Raw genomic sequence first — 27,432 nt, 5'->3', positions numbered from 1 at the left:
GGCACACTCTTCCATCGTCTCCCGAGACAGATGGATGCCAAAAATTGACTCCTCAAAACAATTAAAGAAGTGCCAATCTAGGATTTATAACCAGCTGTGCAGGGGATGGAGTTCGAGCTGTAGCTATGGTGCAAGCACACTGGAATGAGTCAGGTATCACCCAGGAATCGACTCGAGTGATTATCCCTTCACAAGAGCTGAAACCAATTTGAAGGATGACACCTGCCGTAGTAATTTCCAGTCTGCCTCAGAAATTTCTCTCTCGATATCTGCCTGCCAAATTGCTCAATGCCCGTCCCTCTCCAAATCAGATTGCTACTGATCAGGAAGGATTTGGCGAACGGTGGTCACCTCGGCCCTCACCTGCCTCGGGTGGCACAATTTCCTCCTGACAAAATTTCTGCCTCCTGACACAATTTCTCAAATAGTGAGGGGTCTTGGCACACCCCAGCATCTAGACCAGACATCCCCAAACTGCGGCCCTCCAGATGTTTTGGCCTACAACTCCCTTGATCCCTAGCTAACAGGACCAGTGGTCGGGGAAGATGGGAATTGTAGTCCAAAACACCTGGAGGGCCGAAGTTTGGGGATGCCTGATCTAGACTATGAGGCTCACAAAGGTTCCAGTAAATTATTTAACTGCTGAGAGATGCTGACCTCTGTGAAATGAATCTTGTATGTATTGTATTTAAGTATTTTTCTACCCACCCCTTATATTGCTTGTATTGACAGAGGTCACAAAATTGTGGATGATCTAGAAATGGGATAAACATGGAGATAATACAGGGACTAGTCCGTGTGCCCAAGTGCCCCACACTTTTAGGGCTGAATGAAGGTACTGATTCTGAATCCCTTGGAGCAGGCACCCCCAAACTTTGGCCCTCCAGATGTTTTGGCCTACAATTCCCATCATCCCTGACCACTGGTCCTGTTAGCTAGGGATCATGGGAGTTGTAGGCCAAAACATCTGGAGGGCCGCAGTTTGGGGATGCCTGCCTTGGAGATATTTTCTCACTGAGGGTAAAAAAACGGATTGCCCTAATGGTAGGATAATGTGGGCTAAGTTCTATACTAACCCAATGAATTTGCAGCCAATTTTTGATAACTTTGAACAATTGCTGGATCTGAAAGGCATCATCGTACAATCTCAAGATAGGTACCCTGAACCTGCATTTCCTGCTACTTCTATATAAAGTAGCTTTACTTATGCAAACTATTTTCCTCTCCTCCAGTAAAAGAGTCTATTTTCTCCCATCTTTGAAATTCATGGGCTAGAATGCCTATCAGGAGCCTTTAAATAACGAGAATTTGGGAAGCAGTGTCATTTTAGGTACGGCATTCCTATCAATCCAAGAAGGTTTTTGTTTCTTCCTTTGGGACAGGTCCTTTTGCACTTCATTTTGCAAACCCATATAATCCCTCTTACGAAGATGTTTAATCTCCTTTGTGGGATGGATCCCGAAATGTTTCAAACTGCAAGAACAGCACTTAAGGGACTATTCTAGCATCCATAAAATGTCATCGGCAAATAAAGTAATACATTGGTGTCTCCCATTAATGCGCAGGTCTGCTCCGATGGAAGAACCTAGTGCCTCCACTACGATTGCCCTAGTTGCCCTCGTAATTTGGAACTCTTGCAATTCCCTAAGGCTAACTGGCATCATGACTCTGGACCTGCAATAGAGTTGTCAAACAGCTGTTTTAAGGGTAGAGGAATTCTGCCAGGAGGGCTGCAAGCCAGGACACCTGGGTTCTCCTCCTCCTCCTCCTCTTCCTTAATTTTTTTTTAAAAATACTTTATTTATTTTCCAAATTACAAAAAAACAATACAAAAAAGAAGCAAAAGGAAACATAAATACAAACAACAATAGAAAGAATATAAAAGAAATCCCAGTCCCCCCTCACCCCCACCCCCCAGTGATGACTTCCAGCCTTTTTTATATTGCGCTTGTATATCTTAGTTATCATGTACTCTTGTATGCATATTTTCCCCTTTAATCCTTTTTGGAGCCCTTCACATGTCTGCTATAAGGTCGACTTTTTCTATTGAGTTTGCTAAATATTCCTTAAACATTTTCCAATCTTTATCTATTTTTTGTTCAGATATCCCCTTAATTATTCCTGATTTATTTTGCCAATTTTTGATATGTTATCATTTTAATTTGCCAATCTTCCTTACTTGGTATTCCTTTGCTCTTCCAACTCTTCGCAATTAGGAGTCTAGCAGTTGCATACACCATTATACACCTGTCTTTCTCTTTTATTTCATCATTTAACATTCCTAATAAGAATATTTCTGGATCTTCCCTGAAAGAGTAATTAAATGCAGTATCTTTTTCATTTCTCTATAGATTTCTTCCCAGAATCTCTTAATTTATTTACAATGCCACCAGACATGCATAAAAGTTCCAACTTCTTTATGGCACCTCCAGCATATATTGCTACTGCCTTTGTATATCTTTGCCAATTTTGCTGGTTTTAGATACCACCTATATTGCATTCTTAACACGTTTTCCTTCAGATCATAATTTGGAGTAAAATTTATATCCCTTTTCCAGAATTTCTCCCATCTCTCTAACGTAATTGTTTTCCCCAAATCTTGTGCCCATCTAATCATTACTTCTTTTATCTGCTCGTCTTTAGTTTCCCATTCCAAGAACAATTCGTAGAAATTTTTTAAATATTTACTTTCCCCTTCTAATAATATTTTATCTAATTTAGAAATTTCTTTTTCAAATCAAATTCTTTTATCTTTTCGGAATCTTTGATTAATTTGAAAATACTCTAGCCATACATTCAAATGTGATTTGATTTCATTATAACCTCCTAATTTCAAATTCCCACCCTCCTCTTCCAATAACAATTTATATGTTGGCCAATTTTTATCCATATTCCTTCTTCTTACTGCTATTATTTCCATAGGTGATATCCACCACGGCAGGACACCTGGGTCCTCTTCAAGGGACAAGCCTGCCCAGCAGGTTTAGGGGTTTCCCTACCGGGAACCTATGAATGCTGTGATCATCTGGGCTGGGACTGTGTGGGAGTTCTTATCCTGGCATCAGGTTCTTCCAGTTCAAAGTTTAATTTAGTTAGATTGGCTACCTCCTTGGGCAGAGTTAAGGGTGACAGGGTGGAGCCATATTTCATAGGGAGGTTAAGTTGTTCAGAGGGAGGAGAGGAGCGAAGGAGCACAACCGTCGGGAAGGAGAAGGATCTTTGAGCAAAAAAGGTACCAAGGCCATCCTCTACCTGGGAGAGAAGGGACTTGCTGAGCCTCCAGAGCAATGTGAGGGAGGAGGAGGTGTCCTTTTTGATCTTAGAACCGTCCCCAACATGGTGCCCAGCTGATTGTTTACACTTTGGCTCTGACTGATCCCCAGCAGCCATGGTAGTTGATGTTGATGTGTTTGCTGTAGTCCAAAAGTCCTGGAGGCCTCACGCTGAGGAATCTGAATGACTAAGGGGAGAGACAGGAGAGAGGCTAATAACTTTAGGGATGGGGGAGGAAGAGAGTACAGTAAATGGAAAAGAGGCTTTTCTCCTTTTCATATACAGGCGAGAGTCAGAAAATTAGAATATCGTCAAAAAATGCATTTATTTCAGTAATGCAACATAAAAGGTGAAACCAATATATGAGCTAGATGCATGACGTGCAAAGCAAGATATGTCAAGTCTTTATTTGTTGTAATTATTTGTCGTTAGGTGGGTCAATTATAAATGCAATGCAATTAATGAAATGTAATAGCGATGTTTATTTTTGTACAGTATTATTGTAACTATTTGTTTTATTACCAAAAAATCCTTCCAGTAGCACCTTAGAGACCAACTAAGTTTGTTGGGACCTGGGTGGCGCTGTGGGCTAAACCACTGAGCCTAGGGCTTGCTGATCAGAAGGTCGGCGGTTCGAATCCCTGTGACGGGGTGAGCTCCTGTTGCTTGGTCCCAGCTCCTGCCAACCTAGCAGTTCGAAAGCACATCAAAATACAAGTAGATAAATAGGAACCGCTATAGCGGGAAGGTAAATGGCGTTTCCATGTGCTGCTCTGGTTTGCCAGAAGTGGCTTTGTCATGCTGGCCACATGACCTGGAAGCTATACGCCGGCTCCCTCAGCCACTAAAGCGAGATGAGCGCGCAACCCCAGAGTCGGTCACGACTGGACCTAATGGTCAGGGGTCCCTTTACATTTACCTTAAGTTTGTCATAGGTATGAGCTTTCGTGTGCATGCACACTTCTTCAGGTATCTGAAGAAGCAGGTATCTGAAGAAGTGTGCATGCACACGAAAGCTCATACCTATGACAAACTTAGTTGGTCTCTAAGGTGCTACTGGAAGGATTGTTTAATTTTGTTTTGACTGCGTCAGACCAACACGGCTACCCACCTGTAACTTGTTTTATTACTGTGGAATTTCCAAAAGAAAGCATTTGTAAAAATTAAAAGAAAAAATAATAATAAGTTTCATTACTGAAATAAATGCACTTTTCGACGATATTCTAATTTTCCAAGTTTCACCTGTAAAACTAGAGCACAAAACATAAGAAGAGCTTGCTAAATCAAGCCAGTGGCCCATCTAAGCTCTCACAGGGGCCAGTCAGATGCAAGTGAGAAGCCTAGGAGAAAGACCTGGGTGCAACGGCGACTCTCCCCTCAAGCTGTTTCTAGCAACTTGCATTCAAAAGCATACATTGCCCCCAACCGAGGAGGCACAGCATAGCCATCGCGCCTAGTAACCATTGTCCTCTAAGGTTTCGCTTAGTCCTCTTTCGAAGCCATCCAAGTTGGTGACTACCACTGCCTCTTGTGAGAGCAAATTCCAAAGATTAATTCTGAAGAAGTCCTTTCTTTTTTCCTGTCCTGGATCTCCCAATGTTCAGCTTCATTGGAGGTCCACAGAAAATCCGGGTGGGCGACAGGGAGTCTGTCCTCTTTCTTCGCAAAGCTCAAGAATAATTTGCAGAGCTTTCTGCCGGGAGATGGGGCGATGATGGTCACTGCGCTGGTTAGTCAGTTTTAAATGCAGGTTAGGTGAATTCAGGGCTATCAGTGGTTATTAATCACGGCACTTTGGGCCCGTCTGCACTTCCACTTGTCCTAGAAAGCATGGGTCCAAGTAGCTCTGCTTGTCTCGTGCTTTCTAGGTAGGGGTCCAAGCGGTTTTGCCTTTTCCCTGCCACTTCCTCCTGGAAGACCTGCTCTTTAATGCTAAATCAGAACAAACAGCAATCTGCAGAAAATCCGATTGCGCCAATTCAGTGCTAAAGATTGGGTTTCCGCAGGGGAAAGCAGCAGGGAAACACAGTTGTGGAGAAGCCCTGAATTGAAACTTCCAAGTTCCAAGTTGAAGGAAGGCAGCCTTCCTTCAAATTCCGCGAGTTTGCCGGGGGTGGGCTATTGCCTTCATGTCTGTTTGTGGGCTTCTGAGAGGCATCTGTGAGAAATGGGATGTTCGGACTAGATGTACCTTTTGGTCTCATCAGCAAGGGCTAATGTTCTTACATTTCACCTGCCTTTCTATGCCCCCTGACTTTCATGATGGCATCCGTTCATAGTATTTTTTAGGCAAACTCAATGCAGAAAGCTCTGAAGCTACGGATAACTCAGTACTCTTTCAAAAGGAGGAAGTGCCCTTTGGAACTCCCTGCCTATTGATGCCAATGTAGTCTTTTCAGCACTGCTAATATAATTTTTTTTGCTTAGGGAGGCGGTATATGCATTTTATGAAAGAACTATAATAAATAATCTCCTGCCCATTCACACGCTGCAGTGTAGCGCGTAGAATATCAGACTAGGGCTGAGAGTCCAGGGGATTCAGCCACAAAGCTCAGTCATGCAACCTCGGGCAAGACACGGTCACCCAGCCTAAGCTAGCTGGGTTTATGTTGTGAGGATAAAACAGAGGACGGGGGTGGGGACCATGTATGCCACCTTGAGCTCCTGGGGGGGAAAGGTGGGTTAAAAATGTAACAATGAAAATAAAAAAATATGGGCTTGCTGATCAGAAGGTCGGCGGTTCGAATCCCCGTGACGGGGTGAGCTCCCGTTGTGCAGTCCCAGCTCCTGCCCACCGAGCAGTTCGAAAGCACGTCAAAGTGCAAGTAGATAAATAGGTACCACTCCGGCGGAAAGGTAAACGGCGTTTCTGTGTGCTGCTCTGGTTCGCCAGAAGCAGCTTAGTCGTGCTGGCCACATGCCTCAGCCAATAAAGCGAGTTGAGCGCCACAACCCCAGAGTCGTCTGTGACTGGACCTAATGATCTGGGTTCCCTTTACCTTTAAAACTCAGGTGATCAATTAAGCCTGTGCATTTAAAGGGTGTATTTTGGTTCTGATTAGATACGCACAGCCTGATCCTACGCATGATCACCTGAAAGTAACTGAAATGCAGTAGTGTTGGGTAATTCCATGAAAAGGTCAACTGTCAGATCCATTTTTCATTTTCGCACATAGTTAACATGTTTTATGCCATTTTAAACATAATTTCCCAAAGTTTCATTATTTTTCCAAAATGACATTTTACATGTGAATAAAGCAACCAGAAGCTTGACATGCAGGGAGACTCAGAATCTCTCTATTTCTTTCTCTAACACTAAAGACCTCTCCAAGAAAATAGACAATAGGTTAATGGCCCTTCATTGCACCAATGGCGAACTGACAAGAACTTTTTATGTTAGGAACAAAAGCAAATGAGCTCCTAGAACAATGGAACTTAAATAGGTTTAGCATGTTACATTGGTCACAGAAACTCATACTCCCTCGCCAAACAAATGAAAGGGAATATCTGTATTTGTAAACTTTATTCTCTTCTTTTAGGTTTTTAGCATTAAGAGCATGTGATCTTGCCTGCATTTTATATGCAACATACCACCACAACGTGCAATTTGCGTAGCATAAATGTGTTGCCATGTGTAAAATAAAAAAATTCCTTCAGTAGCACCTTAAAGACCAACTACTGAAGGAATTTTTTTATTTTACTTCGACCCAGACCAACACGGCTACCTACCTGTTGCCATGTGTGTCCTTTAAAGTTCGTCCCAGTTCCTTCCCTGCGAATTTAATATTTTTTAGGCTTGTTACTTGCACCATACCATCAATGTAGGGCATCTTTCAGAGTTTATGAAAAGAAATAGGCTTCTGCCCTCAAGAAGCTTAACATCTGAAAGAGAAGTCAGGTAAGGGTGGAGTTAGACACATGTTAATGCTTTCATAAGAGAGATAACATATCTCATGTGTTAATATATTTAGTAATTAGATGCCTGTTTAACAGTAACTTCAGCTTTGGCATGGTTTAGAACAGTGTTTCTCAACCTTTTTTGGGCCACGGCACACTTGTTCCGTGAAAAAAATCACGAGGCACACCACCATTAAAAAAGTTAAAAAATTTAACTCTGTGCCGCCCTATATTATAATTATGACTGTAAGAAACACTTGCCAAATATTGCTTTCCGGCGGGTTAGTGTTGTTGATTGGCGGCCGCCAGGCTCGTTTGCACTGAGCTTTGGGAAAGAGGAGGAGAAATATTGCTTTCTGGTGGGTCAGTGTTAATATTGGCGGCCGCCAGGCACGTGAGAATGCAAATCGCCCTTCTCGTCGCCGCACGTCACGGCACACCAGCCAGCGCGGAACAGCGGTTGAGAAAGGCTGGTTTAGAAAACTGCCAGATTTAATTTTTTTCTACTAGACCCCATCATAGCTGTCAAGTTCTCCCTTTTTTACGGTAAGGGAAATTCCCTTATGCTGAACAGGCTTCCTCGCGAGAAAAGGGAAAACTTGACAGCTCTACCTCTCTTTCAAATCAGAACCAGTGAAGGCAGTGAAGGTCCTGTGTGAAGTACTGTTTGTGGGAGACAGGAGGCGGGCAGGTGTGGAGGACTCCCTGGTCCTGAATGGGGTAACTGTGCCCCTGAAGGACCAGGTGTGCAGCCTGGGAGTCATTTTGGACTCACAGTTGTCCATGGAGGCGCAGGTCAATTCTGGGTCCAGGGCAGCTGTCTACCAGCTCCATCTGGTACGCAGGCTGAGACCCTACCTGCCCGCAGACTGTCTCGCCAGAGTGGTGCATGCTCTGGTTATCTCCTGCTTGGACTACTGCAATGCGCTCTATGTGGGGCTACCTTTGAAGGTGATCCGGAAACTACAATTAATCCAGAATGCAGCAGCTAGACTGGTGACTGGGAGTGGCCGCCAAGACCACATAACACCGGTCTTGAAAGATCTACATTGGCTCCCAGTACGTTTCCGAGCACAGTTCAAAGTGTTGGTGCTGACCTTTAAAGCCCTAAATGGCCTCAATCCAGTATACCTGAAGGAACGTCTCCACCCCCATTGTTCAGCCCGGACACTGAGGTCCAGTGCCGAGGGCCTTCTAGGCGGTTCCCTCGTTGCGAGAAGCCAAGTTGCAGGGAACCAGGCAGAGGGCCTTCTCGGTAGTGGCGCCCGCCCTGTGGAACGCCCTCCCATCAGATGTCAAAGAGAAAAACAGCTACCAGATTTTTAGAAGACATCTGAAGGCAGCCCTGTTTAGGGAGGCTTTTAATGTTTAATAGATTATTTTATTTCATTTTTCTGTTGGAAGCCACCCAGAGTGGCTGGGGAAACCCAGCCAGATGGGCGGGGTATAAATAATAAATAATAAATTATTATTATTATTATTATTATTATTATTCCCATCCATTTTCTTGAAGCTTCTGTCAGTTTCCCTTCACAAGCTGGAATTCTGTACCCCTCACAGAGTTAAAATTCCCACAAACCCTTATCAGACTACAGCACCCAGAATTTTCTGAGAGGTAAAATGTGCTGCAAATGTGCTTTGAAGTTATAGTGCAGGGATGCAGCCAAACCACTACAGCACAACAGCTGCCTAGATAAATTTTAACTGATTTGTAAAGTATTATTAGAGTCAACATCTAATAATACTACATCTAGCACCCAACTTGGCCTTGGAACAAAGCACACACGCAGGCAAATGTGTTTTGTTTAAACATGTGTTAGATGTTTAACTATATACCTGTTAACTATATACTGTACCTCTTAACTATATACCTGAAGAAACTTTGGGAACTATATACCATTCAGCCTGAGGTCCTCCTCCAAGGGTCTTCTGCTGGTTCCCTCCCTGCAAGGAGTGAGGTTTCAGGGGACCAGGCAGAGAGCCTTCTCAGTAGTGGCGCCCGCCCTGTGGAACGCCTTCCCACCAGATGTCAAGGAAATAAACAACTACCTGACTTTCAGAAGGCATCTGAAAGCAGCCCTGTTTAGGGGAATTTTTAATGTTTGATGTTTTATTGTGTTTTTAATATTCTGTTTGGCGCTGCCCAGAGTGGCTGGGGAGGCCCTACCAGATGGGTGGGGTATAAGCAATAAATTATTATTATTATTATTATTATTATTATTATTATTATTATTATTATTATTATTATTATTATTATTTTAAATATCACACCACCGTACTTAATTGTAATGGCTTTATTTGTTATAATTCTGTATTTTATTATTGTGTAACCGGCCCTGGGACCTTATGGTGAAGGGCGAATAAGAAACCTTTCAATATACATATAGATTGGGAAAGAGGATGTGAGTAAGGGGAAACAAAGTAAGGCAGAAAGAATGTGGAAATGGGAGGGAGATATCCTGGATTCCAGGAAAGAATCCTAAAGGTCTAGAATTTAAAAATAAGTTCAAAATAAGTTTGTTTGGGGAACAAATATCAGGGGAACAACAACTGGAGAGAGACCTGTTGGAATGTAATGTAAAAGTGCTGTGTAAAATGTATAAAATATTATTGGAATGGGAGACAAAGGATGAGCAAGTAAAATCCTCAATGATACATTGGGCAATAGATATTGGTCATAATATAGACATGGAAGCCTGGGAACGATTGTGGCATATGGTCCTGGATATAAAATTTACAGCATGTTATTGTCTAAGAGGAAATTATACAAAAATGATATATCGATAGTATCTAACACCAAGTAAATTGGCAAATGTGTATGAATCTAAATCAAGTAAGTGTTGGAAATGTAAAGAGAAAGAAGGTTCTTTTTATCATATGTGGTGGTGATGTAGTAAGGTTAAAGCTTACTGGGAAATGATATATAATGAATTGAAAAGGATGTTGAAAATAACGTTTGTAAAAAACAACAACCCAGAAGCTTTTCTTTTGGGAATTATAGGGACAGAACTTTCTAAACTGTATAGAAACTTATTAATGTATGCTACTACAGCGGCAAGAATGTTACTCACCCAAAAATGCTGAGAAGCAGAAGCATAGCTGTAAAGTTTTCCCTTTTCTCGCGAGGAAGCCTATTCAGCATAAGGGAATTTCCCTTTAAAAAAGGGAGAACTTGACAGCTATGAGCAGAAGCCCCAGCAAAGGAAGAATGGATACAAAAACTTATAGAATATGCAGAAATGGCAAAACTTACCGGAAGAATAGGAAATCAAGATAACAAACTTTTTATAAAAGAATGGAAATGGTTTATTGAATATTTATTTGAGGATAAATTGTAAACAGATAAGAACATTGGCAGGATTATTGAAATAACCTGCTGTTTTATTAGAGCATATATTTAATGTAGATGAATAAATGAGCAAATCGAGTTAATTTGGATATGCAGAACATATTAAAAATAAATTTAAGGAACCACAGAAAGAGGGGGGAGGAAGTCAAGTTTTGAAATGTTAAAATGATTGTAAAATTAGTGAAATGCATAAACTTGAAAAGCATTAATAAAAGTTTAAAAATAAATTAATTTAAAAAATAAGTAAGAGATAGGAGGAATAAGTCAGAGAATGCAAGAGAAAGGGAAGTGGAATCTGGCAGCCTCCTGTTTAGGCTCGAATAACTTCCTCTTCATTTTGATTTACCGGTACTTCCTGCCTTCGCAGATGGCGGCCGTTATCAGTGGAATTTCCCGGCTCTTCCAGCCAACGATTGGGGTACTGTCTTCAGAGAAGTTATGCCAGGGTATCAATCCATGGTACTTTCTCATTGGCCTCCGCATGGTTACTCTCTTTTTGGCTTTTGGACCCTGGGACTCCCTCAAGGCCGACATAGTTTGCCAGTGGCCCAAAGATACCGGCGATGCAAAGTCGTTCTGTTCGGTCATCTGCTACAACCAGCTGTTCCCCATCCCTGTCTCGGGCCTCTGGACCTTCCACTTCATCGCCATCATCTTCACTGTGGCACTCATGAAGTTTGTGTATGTTACGACGGCAGACAAATCAGGGAAGCCTGGGGAAGCGGAACCAAAGCCTGGAGAAACTGGGTGCTGCGAAACGGTTGGCCAACCTAAATTTGGCGGCTGGAGATACGGGATCTACATCTTCACCATAGTCTTGATTTTGGCCATAGAAACGAGCTTCATGTGGACCCTCATTGGCCTCCAGTTACCAATTATGACCCGAGGAATCGTCACATGCCGTCCGAACAACCCAATATGCCCCGAGATGGCACAGTGCGCTCTCAACGGACGAGCCGACAAGCAGGCCATTTTGTGGGTCCTGGCCTTTTGTGCGGCGGGCAACATCTGCGTCTGCATTGGCTATCTGGCCTCACATGGCGGGCAGGCCTGTGGTTTTTGTGGCGGCGGCAGCGGCACACGGAAACCCGCAGCTGGTCACTGCGGCAACTGTGGCGGAGAGACCGGGGAACGCGGCTGTCTCCGTAACGAGGCAGGATGTCGTAATGTCCAGGGCGATGGCCTGGGATGGGAGGGGGCATATGGCTACCGCAGTGACGGCAGTGCGGCAGGACCAACGGGGTGCACGTGCCGGATAGAGGGAGCAAACTGCTGCTGCCGTCAAGGTAATAGCGGCGGCAAAAACGCGGCCTGCGGCTGTCGGGAGAATAGGCACTGCCCCTGCTACTTCCAGGGTAGTGAGGCAGGGCATAGCCGGAGCTCCATGCCCACCAAGGAGGATTCGGAGGGGAAATTGCTAAGGGGAGACATAGAACTGGGGCCGGAAAAGAAGAACTGGACTGTTGGGATGATGCAAATGAAAGACGCGGTGAGGCCTGGGCCCAAAAGGGCCCGAGGTAGCCCAGGAGGAGGGAAGGGGGTAAAATATATGGCAAAGTATGAGACATGGGGCAAGAGGAAGGTGTAGGGTGGGAGCGAGTGACGGGGAGGAAGTGGAGAGCTACCTTAAAGGATTGCCGCAGGGCTGGCCTTGCCACGCAGCCGGGGGAAGAGTGGCGTGCCTCAAGGGGCATCATAAAGGCGCAAGAGGAGGAACTGAAGAAGGGAAGAATGGGGCAGCAATGCATCTTAAGTGGTTGGCCCTCATGTGGTTGGGGTGTGTGTGTGCTATTTAGGCTTCACTCCAGGCCACAGCAGGGCATGGACCACCGTCATTATGGATTCTGTCTGCACTATGTCTTGATAGCATACCAACGTTTCTTTTTATTTTTTAAAGAATTGTGTATTTCAAATGCTACCGTAGGCATTGCGACAAAATCGGACAATTGAAAATGGTAAAACTAACCCCCCCTCTCTTGGATTAGAATAATCTTATACCTTTTCTTTTAAAAAAAACTAATTATTTAGTCACTAACAGGTAACTCACTCGAGCCCAGAAGTTATTTTATTAGAATACTAGCTGGCCCTGCCACGCGTTGCTGTGGGTTATTTGTGTGATTTCCCCACTCCTCCCCTCACTGCCCCGGCTTATCCCTGTGAATCCTCCAACTCTGTCCTCATCCATGACCTTTTATGCCCCCTCTTCCCCCCACCCCAGCTAATCCGTGATTTCCCCCCTCTCCTCCCCCTACCCCCCCACTTACCCCTGTGATTTCCCTCCGTCCAACGCCGCCCCCCCGGGTTATCCCTGTGACCCGTTCATTTTGCACACAATCATTCCCCCAATGCACGTGTTCTGTAAAATTTTGCCCTGTCCCAACCCTACCCACGTGTGTTATGTAAAATAACATTTATTCTACCCAAAGGCACGGCCCTGTGCCCATATTCAGCTGATTCTATGCTGCGACCTATTCGCCCCCCCCATCCCCCCAGGCAGGCCCCTAAATCCACTCAGCTTAGTCTGCAAAGCCAAGGCGAGATACTGTGGAGAGGGCAGGTTTCATCCCTGTGTCTCCCCCCACCCTGTTCTGACCCATTACCCATCCCTGCCCCCTATTGGGCCTTGTTGCTGCAAAAGGCCTGTTTTCAGTTGGTTGCTGTGGAAATTTGTGATGTCATCTGGTGGCTTGGCTTTCGAGGCAGCAGTGGGCGATCTGCCTTTCTATTGGATGCTGCTGGAGTCTTCAGAGCTTCTGCTGGTGACATCTAATTTGGGCGCCACTTTTTTGTGTTTAATCATTATTTTAGGTATGAAAGATTTGCTTTTTTCGAAAAAAAAATTATGCCAGATCCCTCACTGATGGTCATGGAACGTTGTGTCCAAATTTGTTACATTACAGTTCAGCGGTTACGGAGAAAGGCTGTGACCTCTGCGCACACAATGTCTACATTTATATATATATATAGATTTATGTATTTATTTATTTATTTATAGGCAAATAAATGCTACTTTTCTGAGGATGGCATGAGAGTGACTTACTAGAAAAGAGAGAGACACAGAGAGATATAATAATAATAATAATAATAATAATAATAATAATAATAATAATAATATTTTTTTATTTATACCCCACCCATCTGGCTGGGTTTCCCCAGCCACTCTGGGCAGCTTCCAACTGAATATTAGAATATGAGAGAGAGAGAGAGAGAGAGAGAGAGAGAGAGAGAGAGAGAGAGAGAGAGAGAGAGAAGAGCGGCATAAGCTACAATAATAAATTCTATCTGTCTGTCATCTCTCCATCTATCATCTATCTATCTTTAAAAAAACAGAAAAAAGAAACAAAATAAGGATAAAATAAAATCATTCAAGAGGAACATGGTCAACATCTAGGAGCCAGGAGAAAAATGGGACAGAATGCCTAGACCTTTGACAACTGTGAAAAAGAGGGAGAAATTGCCATTTCTGTACTAAAATGAATGGTGCAGAAGCCCAGCTCTCTTTTTCACCTGGCTACCTTACCAAGAACATCAGACTACAGAGAAGGCTTGTTTTCCCAACATCCTTTTAATATTTATGCAGAAGTTGGCTGCCCACTTCACATATGTTCGCAAGTCCAGCTACTGCATGCACTTTAGCAGGGGTCAGCAAACTTTTTCAGGAGGGGGCCAGTCCACTGTCCCTCAGATCTTGTGTGGGGGCAGACACCCCTCTCCCAAAAGCACCCCCCCTCCCGAAAGGACCCCTCCACGACGCCACTCATGCCACAGCCGTTGACACCCCACCCAGAGGCATCTGCGGCTTCTGAAGCCGCGTCAGGTCGTGGAAGTCAGTCCCTGCATGGCAAGGCCTTCGTGCTGCGTCAGTTTAGCATGGGGACTGACCGAGCAGGGGGCAGGGGCCACAAGGTTCACGGGCCGGATTAACCAGCCCGGCGGGCCTCATCCGGCCCGCGGGCCTTAGTTTGCCGACCCCTGCACTTGATCTATATTATCGACTGCCAAACCCCACGAAATAGGCTCATTTGTTTCAGTTCCTTAGGCAGGGATTCACACTTGAAGGATTTACATCAGGAAACACTACCCCATCCTAATAAACAGATTGCCAAAGCCTATTATTACAGGACTGCTCCAGAAAAGGAAGCAACAGGATAACAACTTGTTGACTCTCAGCGTTGTGTATTGATTCAAAGGATTTTATATCTGTATTACTATTGTATGTATTTGCATTAGGGTAAAGTAACTGCCTTTTGGTTCCAGAAGGTACAGCTACTCTTGGTTCATTTAAGCTGCTATATTTGGATCCTCCGTCTTATTTGTTTCCTCCAAAAGGCAGCACTGTGATTGCCTGATATTGTTCCCTCCAAAATGTATCCCTTTCTAGCTAGTCCCCCGTCCCTATAAATGTAGCTTTCTATTTTTTTTTCAGGTTAAGAACTTTATTTTATTTTTTATAATATTTTTTATTGATTTTACACATTAAAACAAACATACATAACATATTATCCCCCTTCTTTCGCCCACCCCCCACGGGCCCCCTCCTGCCACGAGGGAGTCCCATGCAAAGTGGGCAGTCGAAGGCGGTTCATTTTATAATTGGGTTTGTCCCCTCCCCCCTCCCCCCTCCCCGGAGCCCCCTCCTGCCACCAGGAAGCTCCAGGATGACAAGGAAAAAAGGAGGGTGCCCACCCAACTATCTATCCAAATACACTTTTTAACTTTATACTAAATAAAAAAAGAAAAAAAAAGGAAGAAAACCCCCCCAAAAGGAAAAAAAAATTATAATCATTCATTATACTTATACATTGTTTAAGGGCTTCCCCATCCTCCCCCCTTCTCCGGTTATCCTTTTCAATTCTCATTTAACAGATTTCTTATCATTATTCCCATTCTATTTGCCAATTTTTTCTAACCTTATATTATATATACTATCCCCCCTTTTTTATAACTCATCTTACCACATTCTAAATTTAATATTTCCATTTCCAAATCGTATCTTACCGTAATTGCATCCAATCAAACTTTCTTCCCCCCTTACCTAATTCTTTTCCTCCCAAAAACCTCCATTCCTTTTAAACCATTTAATCATTCCCAATTTTAATTTGCTAATTTACTAATATATCCACTCTTCCCCTAGCCCCGCCCAACCCCTTCCAGTCCAGCGAGTTCCATAGTCATTAGTCCAGTTTTCAGTCCTTTTAATCCATCCTAAATAACAAATTGTCCATTCTTCCTTCATCCCACCCCCTTTTTCCAATGTTTTGCAATCCAAACCTCCTTATGGCCCCCCTGGATTTTCCCACTTCTTTGCAAATCCATTTCCTTGTGGGTGTTCTGAACTCCAAAAAATTCAGCCACTTTGATCAGTCCAAAAAATTCTTGTCCTTCCCCCAACATGGGAGGGATAATCCCCAGACCTTCTTGTTGACCACCTTCCTCTTTTCCTTCCTGTTAAACTTCATTTTGTTTTACAGTATCACTGTCATTCGATTCATTTTCTACGCTGTCTTCCTCTGCTGTTACATTGTTAATGTCCTCCCTCTGTAAACGTTGTTTCGTTTCTTGCAATCGTATTTCCTCATGATACATTCCAATTCTCAGTTCGGCACAGGCATCTCAAAACATTTTGCTGGAACCCAGGTGGATGTACTTTTGTTGACATTTTCAGACCCTTTCAAGGTCAAAAACTTGTCTTGAGAGTCAGGAAATAGTTACTCCTTATTTCGCAAACCACATTTCACAAAACTGACTGCCATATTTCTAAAAGTTCTATTACCTTAAATTCTGTAGAAATATTTAATATATAAAATCCAAAAAAATCCATGCATCTTTTCCTTTATAATGATGCTGTAAGCTTGCTGGTCTGTCAGAGCTGCCGGCTCCAAGGAAAGAACAGATCTTTCCCAGTTCAAATCTCTTTCATTGCAGGGGATTTTAGTCACCAATGTAACTCTCCCCTTTTACCCTGCTTCCAGGGGAGAATCTTTTTTTCTAAGACTTTGGGATTATCTTTATTAAAGCAAGCTTCTTGTCACGGGTTCCTTAATTAACTGTTTCTTAAATCAACCAGTGGGAGGAGATGGCTTCCGTATTTTCTCTCTCTCTCCCATTTCCGAATTATAATCCAGTAAATTGTTTTTAGATCCTTTACTCACAGTCTTTTCCCGAATTATTCTTTGGAAGTATCCAGCGCTCCCCGCCTCCGTTTTCGGAGCTTCTCTCCGTGAGGGTAACGATGCAACTCAAAGATGGCCCCTGCGACTTCTACCCTTCTCGCTCCGGTGCTCTTCTGAGCCTACCGGAGAGTTGGGGAGTCCACAATGGGGGACTGCCGAGCTGTCTTCATCCCCGGGATGCTCGACCCGGGGCTCTTTGGCGCGCAGCGTCACTCTCGCTGCTCTCCCCCCCCCATGAAGACGGATTGCCTTGGAGCTCGAGGCAAACCCCGACGGACGGCGCTGGCACTGGACCGGAAGCCTATAAATGTAGTTTTCCTTTCCTCAGAGCTCAATCTTGTTTGCTTCAATAAAGAAGTGTTACCAGAGAACTGTCTCCAGCATATTATGTCAAGAGAGCTGAAATCACGAACCCCACGTCACAACACTCAGTGTCCTACAGCCCTTGGGAAAAGCCATAGCTGAGTGGCAGAGCATCTGCTTGGTATGCAGAGTGTCTAAGTTTCAATCCCTGGCAACTCCAGGAAGACTGAAACCCTGGAAAGAGCAGCTGCCGGTCAGCGTGGACAGTACAGAGTGAGATGGACCAATGGTCTGGTTCACTGTAAGCTGCCTGTCCAAAGAACCATGCCAAGATCTGCAGCCCTTTCTGGACAATGCTTGTTTTCTCTCCCAGGCCTTGCAGACGTATCCCTAACCTTAAACAAATTCAGCAGCGATGCTCAGCACAACTAGGAATGCCTGAGGAGTTCAGTTGGTGCATATTGCACAATGAACTGGCCTGATTCTGTGCCTAAGTTAGTTCCTCTCTGATTTTATCTCTCAGATTTTTCATTACCTATATGATTTAAAAACTTTATTTGCAGGTAAAGGCCAGTTCAGTTGACTAGGAAGCCTGGCTTCCGCCATCTGTTTTCGCTGTCTAATAGTGTGTCACTGTGAGGAACATGTCTGGTCAGTCTGAGGGGAGCATTTGAGGCCCCTTAGCATTGGCAACAGCTGACTTTTTGAACCCTTTCGAATGGCTTTTAATTATAAAAATTAAAATTAAAAATGGGGAAGTTGTAAAGGGCGGCTCTCAGACCACCTCATGTTACTGTAAATAAATTTCATACTTTTTTAAATCGCAAATTAAAGTGGGAACAGGACAGGGTGGACTTAGGCATGAACCCATTCAAACATGACTGCACTGTCCATTCCTGAACACACACACACACACACACACACACACACACACACACCCCTCAGATGCCAACAGTGTGCTCATATTCAGGCTTCATTCAGAATTAACTGTTATGGGACTAAGTAAGATCAGGGTATGCGAAGCATTCATAGATATGCTTGTTCTCCAACATGATAACTGTTATTGCTGACCAACAATGCTCTCCTGCCTTCTGCATGGGCCAGTCTGTTTGCAAAAGATAAATGGGACACAAATCTGATATCAAAAATTGCAATATTCAGAAACCAGTTGTCTATTTAGGCGCCAGGCAAAAAGCATTTCTCTTCTCACAGCCTTTTGGGCAGCTTTTTAAACTGTGCGTGTGCAGGGGGGGGGGAGCATGTGTTATTCCGTTTGTTATTGTGTTATGTATTTTTTGTACAGTATTTTTACTTTGTAAACCTCCCTGTGGACCTTGGATGAAGGGCAGTTAAACAAACAAAGACAAACAAAACAACAAACACTTGTTTAAGCTCCCCAGTACACTTTGTTACTAACCAGAAAGCCACCTTTCTTCCGTGCCAGAACTTTAAAGGGAAGGTCGAGAACGAAATGGTTGAACTAGTTAGAATGTCCGAGTTATGTGTGATTCAACTCCGTTAGCATTCAAGCCATATCTAGGTTTCCCCTCCCACTCTGGAATTGTGTTACCAGATGTTTTATTATGTTTTATTATGTTTTTAATATATGTTGGAAGCTGGGGCACCTCAGTCAGATGGGTGGGGTAAAAAATATTATTATTATTATTATTATTACTGTTATTATTACCACCACCACTAACATCTATTCTCTTGTAAATGACGCCTGCACTTATCTTGTATGCATTTGAGTATACCTGAAGGAGCGTCTCCACCTCCATCGTTCTGCCCGGACACTGAGGTCCAGTGCCGAGGGTCTTCTGGCAGTTCCCTCGATGCGAGAAGCCAAGTTGCAGGGAACCAGGCAGAGGGCCTTCTCGGTGGTGGCACCCGCCCTGTGGAACGCCCTCCCATCAGATGTCAAAGAGAAAAACAACTACCAGACTTTTAGAAGACATCTGAAGGCAGCCCTGTTTAGGGAAGCTTTTAATGTTTAATAAATTATTGTATTTTAATATTTCTGTTGGAAGCCGCCCAGAGTGGCTGGGAAACCCAGCCAGATGGGTGGGGTATAAATAAATAAATTATTATTATTATTATTATTATTATTATTATTATTATTATTTAATTGATTATTGCATTTTAATGTTCTGTTCTGTTGGAAGCCGCCCAGAGTGGCTGGGGAAACTCAGCCAGATGGGCGGATAATAAATTATTATTATTATTATTATTATTATTATTATTATTATTATTATTACTATTTAAAATAGCACTGTCTGTACCGCTTTCATTGCATGGCCTTACTATTGACATTTTGTCCTCCAATACTTGTGCGTTCTGCAATATAGTACTATGTGCAAATATGTCAACTAAAATTACAATTCGTTCATCTGATGATGTGGGCCCTAGATCTCAAGTGTTTGTGCCCTAATAAATCCATTAGCCATGAAGGTAATAAGATTCCTTTTCGCTTTTGCTCTAAGTGACTTTCGATACCATCAACCCCATATCCTCCTGGAGAGTTGGGGGTGGGTGGTTGTAAAAATTGTAAAAGATGTGCTACCCATACCAAGCTTTTTGTTAATGATGGTTGGTCATGTCACCTGGAGCAACAAACCTTGGCTAATACTGGTTAATTTGTTATTATGTTATGTATTTTGTGTTTTTATACTGTAAAATGCTCTGCCATCTACAGATGAAGGGCGGTATATAAATTTAATTAATTAATTAATTAATTAATAATGCATTCAGGAGACCTCCTGAACTCCTAATACCTTGCATAAAGTTTGGCACATGTAATCTAGTTAACAGTAAAATCTAGTCAACACCTCCTGCTACACAGACAAAATGGTAAGGCAACTTTAAGTTAGGAAGCAAACAAGGATATCCAGTTTAGTCATGGCTTGCCAAGATTATATTCTTTTAACTTTTAATTAAGCAGAATAAAGAAAGTGGGAAATAGTCAGGAAACTTTGGGAAGAAACAACAGAACAATAGAAATATTGGAATTATAGGAATTTCTCACATCAAAACCCCTTCCCTCCTCCTGGGTCACCCTAATGCAGGCATGTCAAACCTGCAGCCCTCCAGATGTTTTGGACTACAATTCCCATCTTCCCCAACCACTGGTCCTGCTAGCTAGGGATCATGGGAGTTGTAGGCCAAAACATCTGGAGGGCCGCAGGTTTGACATGCCTGCCCTAATGCCTGATTTCTCTCTCCTGTGAGTAGAGAACACACCTGTGAGTAGAGAACACACATAATAATAATAATAATAATAATAATAATAATAATAATAATAATATTTATTATTTATACGTACCCCGCTCATCTGGCTGGGTTTCCCCAGCCACTCTGGGTGGCTTACAACAGAAAAATGTGAAGACACATCAGGGCCGTCTTAAGCATATCTGGCGCCGTGGTTCGAAGATCCCTCCGGCGCCCCCGCGCCCGGTTTCCCAGCGCGGCTGGCGGCCGGCTGGGCGTAGCGAGGCTGCTGCAGGCACAGCCATACGGCGCCCCCTACCGGCCCGGCGCCCTGGCGCCCTGCGCCACCCAGCCTTGCCTTAGAGCCGGCCCTGGTTCACATCCTCCTCCTCCTCCTCCTCCTCCTCCTCCTCCTCCTCCTCCTCCTCCTATCACTCGTAGCCGAGTAAGATCGTCTTCCATAAACACGGTTTTAACAATGAGTCCATAAGTGACTGTGGAGGCCAATTCTGGATCCACACGTCCTTCCACATTCACAATCAAATCAAGTATTCCTTAAGCCTTTTATCATATAGACTCAACATTCCAGCCTAGCTTTAGGTTTCAGGGGATTTTCCCAACTGCTTTTCCAATGCATTTCCAGATATAACACATACGTTGAATTCTTAGCAGGCGACTGTGTGTGCAAACACACACGCCCATTGGAGAACGGGACTGAACAGTCTGGTGCTGTTAAAATCACAGGGAGGCTCACCTGTCATCTGCAGTACATTGCTTTGGCATCAGGCAAAAATGTTTCTCTCTAACGAGACCTTTGGCCAATTGACACTCTATGGCCTTTTACACGGGTTTTGTGGGAGCAGGGTTATTGCTTGTTTTGTTTTATTATGTACTGTATTTTGTCCTCTTGTTTTTGTATTTTTATGTTGTGAACCGCCCAGCGATCTTCAGATGAAGGGTGGTATACAAATTTAATAAATAAAATAAAATAAATGAACCTTAGGCCTGGATGAATTAGCATCCTGGGAACAATGATGAAATTCTGCTGCCTTAAAAAAAAAAAACATTATTGAATGATAATGGGCTATAAATTACAGGGCAGTTACCGGTAGTGGCTGCTTGTTCTTAGCCTGGGGAATAAATGTTCTTTGGATAAATATGGTGTGTTTGCTGTTCTCTTTGTCTTTCCAGGGTTTGCAGTGAGAGTCAGGAGTGTTAGAGGCATAGCTGCCAAGTCTCCCGTTTTCCCCGGGAAACCCCCGTTTTTCCGGCTGTTCCCAGCTGAAAAAAACGGATTTTTTTGTTTTTTCCTGGTTTATTCTGGCGCGGCGGCCATTTTGGAACTGGGTGGAGCATGCTCAGAAGCGACTTTTGATGCTGCTCTGCCCAGTTCCAAAATGGCTGCAGCGCGACTTCTGGTGCGGCGGCCATTTTGGAACTGGGCACAGCAGCATCAAAAGTCACTTCTGAGCATGCTCCGCCCAGTTCCAAAATGGCCACCACGCTACTTCCGGTATGCTACTTCCGGTCCGGTCCCTTATTTTTCAGAGAGGAACTTGGCAGGTATGGTTAGAGGTATAAGGTAACTAGGTCATTTATCTGTTGAAACCCTTTAGTATGTAGACTGAGCAGCATCAGATGTGCAGAGGCGTAGCTATGGGGGGGGGGCACTGGGCACCACACCATGGGTGGGGGTAGCACTTACCGTGGGGCCTGCAATGTGCCCCAGCCACGCATCTCTCCTGCGAGTGTGGTGGCTCGGGCATCTGCAGGCTCCGTGCTGCCCAAAATGGCAACATGGGGCTTGCGTCTGCCTGGCACCTCCCTTCTGGCTGCTGCCCTGCAGCTGAGGGGGAGACGGTGTGAGGCTCCACGTAGTGTGCCCTGCCCCGAATCACCCTGCCCAATGGGCAGCTGCCCCGACCCAGGGCGCTTGAGCGGCTAGCTACGCCGCTATAGATATGAACCCATGCTCATCCTTAAACAACACCATTTGCTTGCATCTGTCATCTATACGTGAGCAACTGTTTCATCCATCGTAACCACTCGGTTCTGCCTCGGTCAGACCACATCTGGAACGCTGTGTCCAGTTCTGGGTGCCACAATTTAAGAAGGATGTGGACAAGCTGGAACGTGTCCAGAGGAGGGCGACCAAGATGATCAAGGGTCTGGAAAATAAGCCTTATGAAGAGCGCTTGAAGGAGCTGGGTATGTTTAGCCTGGAAAAGAGGAGACTGACAGGAGATACGCTAGCCATCTTCAAATATCTTAAGGGCTGTCAAGTGGAAGATGGAGCAAGTTTGCTTTCTCCTGCTCCGGCTCCAGAACCAATGGCTTCAAGTTACAAGAAAGGAGATTCTGCAACATCAGGAAGAACTTTATTTTTTTATTTTCCAGTAAATAAAAGACTTTATTTCTGAACTGCAATTCATGACAGTAACCGTTGTTCGACAGTGGAACGAACACCCTCGTAAGGTGGTGAACACTCCTTCATTGGAATTTATATGCAGAGGTTGGGTGGCCATCTGCCACTGATGGTTCTTGCATTGCAGGGGGTTGGACTAGATGACCCTCAGAGTCCCTTCCAACTCTACAATTCTGTGATTAAATACTCCTATGCCCAATTTGTCTTTTGGATTGAGAATGGAGTCGTCTGGTGTTTCGTCTAGGAAAATTATGTGTTCCTTTCTCAGTTCTAGGAATGTTTTCTCAATGGGATGATCCTAAATTGCTCAGGGTTACCGTTAAGGTGAGAGGAGATGTCACGACAGGCAACTGGCACCCCCTGCTGTTTGGATGCTGCACTGCAGCCACTATGATGTCATTGGAGACGGCACCAAATTCACGGGTGGAATGTGCTGCAGATTCCCCAACCAGCAGCTTCTACTGCTTTTTAAAACCCACATTCTTTATATCCATTGTGAGGGCGCAGCCAAAGTTGTCGAGTTTTTTTTAGGGAATGAAAGTTGTTGAGCTTTTCTTAAAAATCACAGGTAAAATAGGATATTGCTATATATAATTGTGTTTTATGAGGATCGTGAAGATTTTATACTTTCTTTTTCTATATTATTCTTTTCTTTTGATATACTGCGTTTTATTATCTTTCTATAAAACAGATTGGATTTTATTGCTTAATATGTTAAATACCTCTAATAAAATTCTATACAAAAGACAAAAAAAGAAAACTAAACACAACTGAGAGAAACCAAAGCAGACAGATTCACTCATCCCTAAGCAGGATAATACTTCTGTTTGAAACTTAATTGTCACAAAGAACTGAGCAAATGTTTGTGTTCTCCAGAATTCAACTTGAAGCTGATTTGTAAGCAAAACAACATGTCTGCAACTTTTTGCAGGGCTTCAGATTTGTGGTTTGGATTTGCATCTACTTCTTCTGACAATAACACTGCATTTCCTGTATGAAACTTTTTATTCTTTCCAGCAGAGGGAAGCAAGGCACAGCCAAAATTGCACACCCTCAAAATATGTACAGACTGGTTGGCATTTCAAGGAACCGTGACTTATAGAATTTAATAATTTCATAGTTTTCTTGTACAGAATAAGAAATCTCGCTTTTCTCCCAAAGGATGCACTCCCCACAAATTCTCCATATTAAACCTCTTCTGGCCAGGTTATTTGAAGGGGTGAGTGCCTGGAACCCCCAGGGATCTTTGCTATGGCTTGGCAGAGTGGGGGTGGCACCCAACTTTTGTAACAATATCAATACATCTTGTTAAATAAAAAAATTCCTTCAGTAGCACCTTAAAGACCAACTAAGTTTTTATTTTGGTATGAGCTTTCGTGTGCATGCACACTTCTTCAGATACGATAACCTGTAACCAATACATCTTGTTGTCTTCCTACCAGGAAGGAACAGGGCAACTGAGTTCAAGGAAGGAGTGGGAAGAACAGAGCAACTGAGTTCAAAGGAGCTAGTTCAAAAGTGACTGTGTATAGAATTACTGTCAAATTTGATTTTTATGAATTGCAACATGGGCGGATATGGCTGGCATTTCCTGGGCTAACGTGTGGAGCAGAGCGTTGCTATCCATGCACATTCACCATTCCTGAATCTTCTGGTACAATTCTCGGATCAAAATGCATCCAGGTGCACTTTTTGAAATGCATATTTGTGCAATCCTACATTTACTTGGAAGTAAGTCCCACTCTGGACTGGCAGTTAAGCCTAAAACATCATGCAATTAAGGCACCCTTATAACACTTCAACACTCATGGCTCCCCCCAAAGAATCCTGGAAACTGTAGTTGGTTAATTTTCTTTACAGATTATTATTTTTAGGTACAAGGATTGAGATTTTGATTTAGGCCCTCGCTACCGGAAAGATTGTCTCTCCAGCTCAGGTGAGCACCTTCTTTCAGTCTGATCAACATCAGAAGCACAGTTGGTGGTAGCAAGAGAGAGCGCCTTTTTTGTGGCTGCTCCTCTGTAGTGGAATTCCCTCCCAAGAGAGGCTGGGTGGGCTCCCTCTTTGTTATCCTTCTGAATGTTCCTGTTCAGACAGGCCTTTGAAAACGAAGGTGCAGACGTATTGACAGGATGCTTGCAATACCACCAGGTGAATGATGTATTGGTAAATGACAGGAAAATAGGTTTCGAGGATAAAAGGTCCAAATTTCAAACAGAACTGTTGGAAGGCAGAGTGAAATTGTTGTCGAAAATGTATAATTTTTTGCTAGAGTGGTTTACGAAGGACGAGTTGACAAAAGATGTGATGATAAAATGGGCAAAAGATTTTGGGTACAATATTGAATATGATGCGTGGTTGAAACGGTGGAGTGAAACATTGAAATTTACTGCATGTACCGCTTTGAAAGAAAATGTAATGAAAATGATGTATAGATGGTACCTAACACCAGTAAAATTAGCTAAAATGTACAGAACGAGTAGTAAAATTTGCTGGAAATGTAAAGATAAAGATGGTGAATTTTACCATATGTGGTGGACATGCAAAAAAGTTAAAAGATTTTGGGAAATGATATATAATGAATTGAAGAAGATGTTTAGGTATACTTTCCCCCAAAAACCAGAAGCTTTTCTATTGGGATTAATAGGAGAGGAAATAGCAAAAAGAGATCAGAGACTATTTATGTATGCTACAACCGCGGCTAGGACTTTATTAGCCCAAAAATGGAAATTACAGGAGATACCGACAATCGAGGAGTGGCAGACAAAAATGATAGACTATGCGGAGATGGCAAAGTTGACCTGCAGCATCCGTGACCAGGGAGAGACAAAGTACCAAAGGGAATGGAGTAAATTCATTGACTATATGGAGAAGATCTGTAGAAGTTTAAAGACACTTGCAGGACTGAAATAAATCCTACTAACTGGTTTAAAATGTGGGTAAAAAGGAACTGTGAGATAAGAGTGAGAAATAAAGCCGAATGGCGGGAGGGAGGGAAGTCACAGTTCGGCAGAGCAAATTGAATTGAGATGAGTGAATATAAGAGGAATTGTAATTGTGTTTTTTTGTTTTTTGTTCATGTGTTGTTTGTTTATTTGGAAAATTGAATAAAAATTATTTGAAAAAAAGAAAACAAAGGTGCAGACAAGTGTCTTGACAGGTCAAGGGGGTTCTTTTTCAGGGATTCGCAAGCAAACGCGAAACACAAAGGATGAAGAAGTCTATGATTTGTTAAAACAGCAGGCAAATAATTCACAAGAGTAGTGATGGCAAGCTGGCTAATGGGCCACGCAACACCTATGCCAGCCTCCTCAGGTCTCCATCAAAGCTCAACCTCTGGGTCAAGTCCTAGGTGTGATGGCTTAATTACTTACACTTGACCCCAGCGGCTGAGCCTGTCTGATGCCCAGGGCAGCAGTTCCATGTTGGCTGGAAGGCATGACAGTTCTGGGCATGACAGTGTAAATCTGGCAGGCCCCCAGCTGGCTTAGCCCGGGGCAAGATCTGGGCCAGCAGGTAAACAAAGTAATTAACTTGGGATCCTCCCGCTGCACTACTGCTGTGTTATCTCTGATCAGGGAACACTTCCATAAATTAGGAAATTTGGCCTTGAAGGCAAATGAAGTCAGCTCGGCAAACCACGGTCTGGCTTGGGAGAGCGGTGAAGCCCTGCTCCTTTGCCAAGCTGCCTACGATGGTGATATGAAGGGCCAGTTGTGCCAGGTCACTGGGACTTCCTTGAGATAACAATGCATCTTTCAATGTTTCTACTACACCCCACCCCTAGGCATTACACAATTTCCCCTTCATATCTTGCTAATCCCTCCCCTTCTCCACTCCTCCAGTGATGACTTGCGGCCTTGAATACAATTGCTTAACTCTGATACACAAGAGACACACGAATATGAGCAAAATTAGAATAGGATTCAAAAAAAGAGCGACTGGATATTGTGAAAAAATTCCTTCCAGCAGTACCTTAGAGACCAACTAATTTTGTCATTGTTATGAGCTTTCGTGTGCATGCAGAAGTGTGCATGCACACGAAAGCTCATACCTATGACAAACTTAGTTGGTCTCTAAGGTGCTGCTGGAAGGATTTTTTAAATTTTGTTTCAACTACGTCAGACGAACACGGCTACCTACCTGTAACTGGATACTGTGAGAAATTCAAAACGTTAGTCATTGTTGGGCTCCATCCTGGAAAAAACACATCCCACCAAATGATGGGTGGTCAAATATTCTATGTCTTGAGTGATCCTGACTAATTCAGCTAGCTCGGATCAAATTTTTAACATCGTGCCTTTGTCATTTTTGGATAAGGCTTTCAATTGTGCCTGTGCTCTTTCACTTCCTCATAGCATCTACATATTAAGTCCCATTGGAAGGGTAAAATTTCAGTCTTTAGCTTCCCGTCTTAAGGTTTTAGTTTCATATTCAACTGCCATATAATATCCTGTGGGAGTGCAAATGTTGGTGACATTACATTGACATTCTCATACAGGTGGCCCCATCTTCCCCATAAACCTGCTCCAGTGACCCCACGCAGACCCACCCTCTACAATTATATTAGGAGCATCATTACTTAGTTGCACCCATATGCAGGTGGCGATAGGGCAGTTATAAGCAAGTGGATCAAAGGGAGCCATGTGCATTGGACAGAACCATTTCTGGAACCCCCATTGCTCACACCTGATAGTCATAAGAAAGGAGTGAGCCTCTTCCTGCTCACTAAACCCTGTTACCTCTTCAGCTTCCGACCCCTTCTCCTCCCAGGCAGTTCCCTCTTCTCCCTCTGACCACTCGTTGAC

General features: G+C 43.5%; 1 protein-coding gene and 1 long non-coding RNA gene across 2 annotated transcripts; one reads left to right on the top strand and one right to left on the bottom strand.

Moving 5' to 3' along the window:
* Positions 1–1,488: 1,488 nt before the first annotated feature.
* LOC148683991 (uncharacterized) lies at positions 1,489–27,135 on the bottom strand. The gene is made up of 3 exons (XR_015946547.1): positions 26,768–27,135; positions 7,003–7,155; positions 1,489–3,460 (listed from the first exon to the last, which is right to left on the bottom strand). It is a non-coding gene; the product is annotated as an uncharacterized LOC148683991 (long non-coding RNA).
* LOC118095158 (uncharacterized) lies at positions 10,887–12,747 on the top strand. The gene has a single exon (XM_035136187.3). The coding sequence runs from the start codon at positions 10,887–10,889 to the stop codon at positions 12,105–12,107; it is 1,221 nt and encodes a 406-aa protein (XP_034992078.3). The 3' UTR covers positions 12,108–12,747.
* Positions 27,136–27,432: the final 297 nt, after the last annotated feature.

The sequence above is a fragment of the Zootoca vivipara genome, chromosome 12 (assembly GCF_965207765.1).
Source record: "Zootoca vivipara chromosome 12, rZooViv2.hap1.1, whole genome shotgun sequence".
NCBI lineage: Eukaryota > Metazoa > Chordata > Lepidosauria > Squamata > Lacertidae > Zootoca > Zootoca vivipara.
The sequence above is the reverse complement of the archived record's forward strand: the minus strand, read 5'-3'. Positions and strand labels throughout refer to the sequence as shown.